Consider the following 7,675-nt stretch of genomic DNA (forward strand, 5'->3'; position numbering starts at 1 on the left):
GGCTGCCGTGGGCAGCGGCGCGTCTCGCAGCACCATCTGCCGGCTCCGGCCACCGCTGTGCTAACCGAGTCCGGCGTTTTACACACTCTCTAGCTTTACTGCTCTGCTTTAAATAACATTCAGGACCAGCCAAGACTGAGACTATGCACCGCTGTTGCACTGGAGAGCAGTCAGCAGCAGATGCACATTTGCACCCTTTTCTTGCTGTTCAAAACACTGCGGGTGAGTCACCAGGAGTAATCCCCCGATTTGCAGCACAGTTCAAGCTCAGGGAACAGGATGTGGAAGGGAAGAAGAGCTTTCCAGACCTGATTCTCCACTGACAATTTGCTTTTGACAGTGGTTGAAATCATCTTTGGAACAAAACCTGGATTCTAAGGGCAGTGAACTTTGTCTTTCAGCAAAGCTGTATGCGTACCGGAGGGAGAGTTTTCTTCAGGTTTTCCCATCTGTGAGAAATACTGACAGCATTTTTTTAACATCACGGTACCCCCATATCCAAGGGGGCAGGCAAAATGATGCCCAAATGGGAAGTTTCAGAAGGGAACCAAAAGGACTCTGCTCCTGTCCAGCCCTTCCCAGCTCACAGAGCACTGTCAAGACCAGATTGACCCTCCTCTTTCCATGGATGGGGAAACTGAGGCATAGAGCAGTGACATGACACTGGTCACCAATGCCAGGCTCCAGACTCTCATTCTGGCTCATTATTCACCAGACCACAATCACTCTCTGTTAAACCAGATGTGACTCTGCTTCACGTTCCTCTCTGCTTTGCTTTCGCTTCCTTTCAAGGCAGGGAAGAGCCAGGACAGCACTCGCCACTCACCACCTCTTGTTCTATGAGCTGCTGCTTTTTTTTTTCCCTTTAAAGTAAACATTAAATTTTAAAGTTGCAGAAAAAACCCTCCTCCACGCCTCCTGGCACAAGAGCAGAAGCTGCCAGAAAGTAAGGGAAGAGGAACAAGAGCGTGGTATGTCGGTGCCTCAAAGCGATGAGGCCTGGCTGTGGCCAGGGCACACCCGCACCATGCGAGCACAGGCTCTGGGGGGGCAGCCGGGAGCCCCGAGCCCCGGCCAGGGCTGCCTGCAAGGAGGCCGCCTTTTTCTCACTGCAAATGTTTTACAGCTCTGCCAGAACAAAGGCGGCTGTTGCTGTTGTTGACTCACACGATAAGATCATTGTTGTGGGATTTTTTTTCCCCCTGCATCTGTGTGTCACTTAGAAATAAATTTTTTTCTAGAAAATCTCTTCTCTCCACCCGCAATGTGCAAAGGGAATCTGTGCTCAGAGCTGCAGCTGAGATTGCAGATAGACCATTCCCTTCCTGATCCTTATCTCACCAGGATGTAGGAGGATCCTTGGGGAATAGCTGGAAGCCTTTCGCTGGAGCCATCCAAGAAACAGCGAGCTGACTACAGCCTTTAAATGGCAAATCCATCAAGTGCTCGGGGACCAGGATCCGAAACGCTGTTTAACCCCATCAAACTACAACATACCTGGACTCTGCCGCATGGGAGCTGCCCTGGCAGCCTGACCTGCCCCGGGCACAGGCTCCTCATCGAGCCGCCTTCTCTGCAGAGCTCTGCGGGCACTGCCGCATCACCTAAATAACGTGATCTAAAAATACACCTTCGAATCCTAATCTAAACCAAAGCTTTAAATTGCTGGCTCACAAACTTATTCCAGCTGCAGCCCGCTCGCAGGCAGGTAGTTTTATATGGCAGCAAACCCACAGCTGAGTTTCTCTTGGGCTGTGAGCGCTCCGGGGGCGGCCCCAGCTCCAAGAGCCCAGCCTGCAGCCTGGGCCGGCAGGAGCAGGGGACGGGAGAGCCGGCTGGGTGCCACGCAGCAGGACTGGGAGTAAAAGGTGGTGGGAAACAAAGAGGGGTCTGGTCCTTTCCTCCACCTCGGGCTGGGTCACACCAGCACTTCTGGACGCCGCTCTAAGCTACAGCCAGGAGCTCTCAACGGCAACGCAGCCATGGGGACGGACAGAGCCACCCTGGGTGACCGGAGAGGGCTGTGGATCAGTGGGTGCTGAAGTTCCCAGTGATGGTCGTGAACCCAGGGGCTGACGAAGACCGTATCATCTACCCCAGCATCATCCTCCCACTTGTCCAGAGCAGACTGCTGAGATGTCCGACAGACACTCTGCCTTTGCTCGATGGCTGATGCCCGCCTGATGCCATGGAGGAATCGAAAAATGAATCCTGGACCCCTGTGCAGCCGAGCCTGATCCTTCTTACTCAGTCCCTCCTACTGCCAGCTTTATCGGCCTGCACAAGGCAGCCTGCTTCAAATCACAACTGTTTTTATGAAAAAATATTACTGTATGTGCCAGCAAAAATGTCCAAACACTTTAACCACACCGACACAACTAGCAGAAGGATCATATATTATGGCAGCATATATTTATATGTGCACACATGCGCACACACAGAGTGTAGCCATCAGCAGCAATAAGCAGGGGATTGTTAGCACCGATGTACGGAGCTCTGCTGCCTGAGCTCAGCCATATGTTTCCCTAAGCCTCTCGGTGGGAGCAGAACACACGCTTATGGGAGAGCAATTTGGTAGAGAAGTAAAGGAGGGAGCCCTTCGGTCGGGATCTGGGGTTGGATGCCTGTAAATAAATAGTGAGACAGGGAGGGCAGAGCTGGTTTCCATGCCAAAACACTCCCTGATCCCACGCTTCAGCCCCACTTAGCTCCTCTGTGCAGGGAGCGTTTAATCACTTTGCAAGCCGTAAAAACCTCCAGTCCAGTGTTTCCTGATGCTGGGGCTGAAGGAGGGCAGTGGGGGAAGAGCTGAGTGCCCACGGAAGGAGGATGCGGGGCCACAAGGAGGGATGCAGCAGCCACAGCACCCCAGGGTATCCCTGGGCTGGGGGCGAAGCCGTGCTGGTGCTGGGCAGGGACAGCGGAAAGGCACAGGCTCGTCCTCCTTTGGTGACAGAGAAGTCGCAGCAGCCCGGCAACCTGGTTCTTTCATATTTAGGACAGGAAACAGATGCTGCCTGGCGGAGGAAGCATCTGAAGAAAATAAGTGCACCTTGTGCCTTCCCCAGCAGGAACCCGGTGGGAACAGGGGGTGCTGGGCGGAAACGCCCCGATTCAGCCCCAGTCAGGGCAGGTGCAGCTCAGCTGGGTTTGATGGCATTGCCCTCGGCTGCATCAGCGGGGATGGGGGCCCAAAGGGCTGTTTTCCTTCGGGTCTTTTATTTCTCCTTAGAAGCACGGGGAGCCAGGGCAACAAAAGCACAGATTAGTCATGTACCTGTTGGGAAGGCGATGGTCCCCTCCTCTCGCAGTAATGGCTGCAGCAGCCCCGTGTGCGATCTGGCCTGAGGGGCATGAAATGAGCCGATGAAACATTTCTCACCCGACCTACAGCCCGAGAAACGTGGGCTCAGTGTACTGCGCAGTCTGGGTACGAAGCGAGACCCCTTGCCTCTGCTCAGCTGCAGGTTTTCAGTCCCAGGTCACACGCTTACGCAGGCACACGGACACGGGTTTACTGAAGACAGGTGTTTTTCTGAACACATCTCCAGTCCACCCCTGCTAAAAAGGACAGGCGAAAAGAAGCCAAACAGCCTGTGCCCTGGTAGGACCAGCAGCGTTGTGGGCATCTTTCAGACATCGACGGTGTTCCCATGGGAAAGTACCTGCCTTCTAAGAAAAAGCTATGGGGTGATCTAATGCTATTAAATTTTATGGGCTGGTGCAAACAAAACCTTGCACAAAGGCTGCTCGTTTTCCTTCCGTTCCAAAGCACCTTTCCACAAGCGGGTGCTGCTGCCCCATTGAGCCGGGACAGAGAATTTTCAGACCGTGAAGCACCCCCCTGCCAGCAGCTGGCCTCTGACACCCCCCCCCAGGCCTGGGTCCTCTTGACTCCATTTTGCTGTGCTGCTTTTTGCACAACGAGAAATCTGGCAGCCAGGGTCCGGCTTCTTGTTACACCCTATAGTACCTCAGCATTTATAGAGAGGTTTGTTCCGTGGCAACGTGCCAGAGCATTTCTTTGTAGCTCCAGCAATTTGAGAAACAGTGTCCTTAAATAGAGCTGAAAAGACAAAGCAAATACTCTGAAAGGAAGAGCCGTTAGCCAGGGCAAACGTAGTGCCAAAGGTTAGTGTCAGCCCTCCTGTCAAGCTGCTCGAGTCAGCCGCGCTGGCGGGCTGCGTCTAAGAGCCTTGCGCTGTGTTTCATGGTCAGTCGGGGCTTCTGCAGCGGTGGCTCCTGCCCCAGCCCACCCAACAGCTGCAGAAATATTTGGGCCAGCCCAAGAGAGAGGGCCGGGGCTTGGGAAACGGGTGCCCCGGGAGGGGGATGAAGAGCCCGCACCTTGTCAGGGCACCAGCTGGGGCCCGGACCCGCGGGGAACCGCTGCCACCTCCCGGCAGCTGCCGGCTGGCACCCGAACCCCCCCGCCTGCCCGCAGAGCGCGGCGATGCTTGTTATGAACAGAGCAAAAGACCCGCAAGCACGAGCAACGCTAACCGCTCCCTGCACTCCCCCGTCGAGCTACCGCTCTGTTCCAAACCTCTCGCACCTTTTGCCTCGGAAATGCAATGGAATTTCTTTGTTTTGGGGGCTAGCTAGGAACCTGAACTCGGCATCGCATTGCCCAGAGCGTAAGTAGCTGAACACAGAAATACACACACAGCTGTTGCTCCAGAATACATGCTCGGAGAAATACGTCTCAGTGTCTGTGCCATTTTCACCCCACTCTTGTTGCTCGCACGGTGTTTCAGTCGTTGTATCCGGCCCCGACGGACTGACGAGCGGGGCACAGCTCAGATGGTGCTCACTCCCAGCTCCGCTGTGTGCTCCGCTCTAGAAATAATTGACTCCGACTTCTGGAGCAGGATGTAAGTCCTCAGAATGAAAGTGTATGTTTCTTTGAACTTCTGTATTTTGAAGGCATAGATGACAGGGTTCATGGCTGAGTTGGCATGAGACAGCAGGATGCTCAGGTACATCAGAGGCTGCGGGATGGTGCAGGAGGGGCAGAAGTATGAAATGCAGTTCAGGATGCCCAAAGGGAGCCAAGACACTGCAAACAAGAAGAGGATGAGGGCGAGATACTTGGCCATTTTGTATTCCTTCCCACAAACTCTTCCTCCTTCTCGAGGACTTGCTGAGCTCGGGCTTAGTTTTATCCACATGCTGTAGAAAATCTTGGTGTAGAGGGCACACATGATGAGCAAGGGAAGGAGGATCCAGGCGAAGAAGCTGAAATACACCACGTAATCCATTCTCATCACAGCCAAATAGCGACACTCAATGTAGCTGGAGCTGCCTGTGTGCTGGTTCCACCCCAGCATGGGGACCAGCCCCACCAGCATGGACACAAGCCAGCAGAGTCCCAGAATCACACAAATCCTTTTCTTCGTGACAGCTGCCCTGTACCTGGGTGGGCAGGAAGCATCAGCCATGTTAGATGCTATTCTTCAGAAAAAAGAACTACAATATTCAGGAACTTGGGCTTTTAAGCACTTTTTTCAGGTTGGCCTTATTCGAGATAAGCACAGTTCTGTGCAGTTGGTCCTTAGCAGCTTCTGATATTTAAAATGTATTTTGAAACTACAGGGGAACCCCCAAACGGTCACCGATTCCTTTTAAATGAGAACCCACAGATGCGGGGTCAAACCCTTTCCTCAGAAATACTGGTTTATTTTGATTCGCATCAGCAGAGCAGTATGGTTTCTCCCAGAGGAAAACCTAAAGACCACCACCTTATCCAGACTTCAAGCATATATACATTTATGAGCAACCCTTCCCCGACTCTCTGTAGCTTAACATCTTCAGGCATTCATTTCCAGGAGTGGAAACACTGGACTGGAGCACAACACTGCTGGTGCTCCATTGCCTACACTTTGGGAACCTCTGCCTTTGTGTGAGTTTCTCTCAGAGAACCGACAATACCCAGGAGGCCCTATGATGCTGCAGATAAGGGAGAAGGAAAATGTAAGGGAGGAGAGAAATGGGGAAAAGATGATGAGATGGGACCTTCGCCCAGACTCACCTGGTCGGCATCTTCACTCGCAGGTACCTGTCGACTGCGATGGCCAGGAGAGACAGGATCGAGGCATGAGAAAAGACCATCATCAGGCAGCACATGAACAGGCAGGAATAGAAATGGATGATGACTCCCAGGCTCACCAAGACAGCCAGCGGTGTGACAAGGATCCCCATGGCAATGTCAGTGAGTGCCAGGGAAACGATGTAAAAGAAGGTGGTCTTCTGAAGAGCTGGGTTCAGCTTCACTGCCCAGATCACCAAGGTGTTGCCCACCACTGCAAATATCCCAATAACAGACTCCATCATGATATAGCTCACATCCAGGCTGCCTACTGACATTTTGGACATCTGAGGCTGTTTAAATCCAAAATTAAGAAATGCTGCACTGCATTCGTTTTTTTTTCCTCCAACAGCCAGGTCAGAAGCCAGATCGTCCCTGCTCTGCCTTAGATTAAGTCCCTCATCCAGAATTTTGCACACTTCCTGATCTCCATATGCAATTCACTCTTTAAAGGTGAGCAGAGCAAATTGCCCATGAAGGTCCATTTATCAGATCTCCTATAACAAATCCCGTAACATCTTTCTTTCTGTCTCCTTGAGGTTTCAATACATTTATGTATGCTTTTGTAGAAGAGTCAACGTTACATAGTGGCAGCATCACACTGTGAACAAACCACAGGGGCTACCTATTGGATGTGGTAGTTTTGCTAGTCTGTTTTAGCCCCAAAAGCACGCTCTCCTCCCCAGCTGGGTGCTCTGTACTACCTAGCAGGGTGAATTAGCCAATGCACAGCTATACGGCACTGCAGCTAGATTGCTGTCTCTGAGCTTCTTTAAAGCCTGCTCAGTCTATACTACATGCAGCGTAGGTGCAGCATCAGAGGAAACAGAGCCAAGGGACTTTGAGTGATCTAGTCCGTTCCCCTGCCACAAAGAAGGGGTGGGGAGGGCAAATGTGAAGACACTCAGCTGGATTTTGGGTGAGCAAAAGGCAAATGGAGGGAGAAACGTTTTCTTTTGACTCTGTTAGACAAACTGTTCCCCTACAGCCCCACGCAGTACCAAGTTCTTGTTCTCAGGAGCTGCGTTTACAGCAGGCACAGGGCGGCAGAGGAAGGTGGGCCCTATTAAAGCCCCTATAACTCAGCTTTGCAGTAGCTGTCTCTATGAGAGGCATCCGGCTGCAGCCACAGGAGTAGATGACAGAAAAAGGAAGCTGGCAGCTGAGGTCAAGAGAGGAGATGAGAGCGAGTGCAGGAAGTGGGGACCGCTCTTACTCAAGCATGGCTGGCAGCCAGGAGGACACAGACAGTTCCCGTATCTGCTCAAAGCTGCAAAGTGCCAGCTACCCGCTCCTTCCCAGGTACTTCCCAGAGAAGTAACTCATTCAGCTTATGAAAGCCTAGCATACGTCCCAGCTGTGACCTTCACATGCCTCTCCTGGGATTTATCTCCTGCACCCACAGATATCCTGTGTCAGATTTGATTAGAAAACCAGCACAGCCAAGTTCAGTTGCAGACTGGGACTGTCTATAGACAGCTCACCATTTTCTCAGCAGTAATTCTGCCAAAACGCCCTCCAGTCAGGGAGCAAGAAGCATTTACATCGATTTCAAGGAAGCGGAATTTGTCCAACTCTTTTAACAGC

At 52.3% G+C, this 7,675-nt stretch overlaps 1 protein-coding gene across 1 annotated transcript; it reads right to left on the reverse strand.

Annotated features, from left to right (window-relative positions):
• Positions 1 to 4,799: 4,799 nt before the first annotated feature.
• On the reverse strand, positions 4,800 to 6,366 carry LOC103923594 (adenosine receptor A3-like). The gene is made up of 2 exons (XM_009331978.1): positions 6,032 to 6,366; positions 4,800 to 5,415 (listed from the first exon to the last, which is right to left on the reverse strand). The coding sequence occupies exons 1-2, from the start codon at positions 6,364 to 6,366 to the stop codon at positions 4,800 to 4,802; spliced, it is 951 nt and encodes a 316-aa protein (XP_009330253.1).
• Between the last annotated feature and the right edge of the window lie 1,309 nt (positions 6,367 to 7,675).

The sequence above is a fragment of the Pygoscelis adeliae genome, unplaced genomic scaffold (assembly GCF_000699105.1).
Source record: "Pygoscelis adeliae isolate BGI_AS28 unplaced genomic scaffold, ASM69910v1 Scaffold189, whole genome shotgun sequence".
Classification (NCBI taxonomy): domain Eukaryota; kingdom Metazoa; phylum Chordata; class Aves; order Sphenisciformes; family Spheniscidae; genus Pygoscelis; species Pygoscelis adeliae.

What these genes read in the sequence shown, in the direction of transcription:
- LOC103923594 (XM_009331978.1), bottom strand. Translation starts at nt 6,366, where the DNA reads ATGTCAGTAGGCAGCCTGGATGTGAGCTATATCATGATGGAGTCTGTT. An exon ending in CGAGTGAAGATGCCGACCAG is followed by an intron (nt 5,416 to 6,031) that starts GTGAGTCTGGGC and finishes CTGCCCACCCAG; the next exon opens with GTACAGGGCAGCTGTCACGA.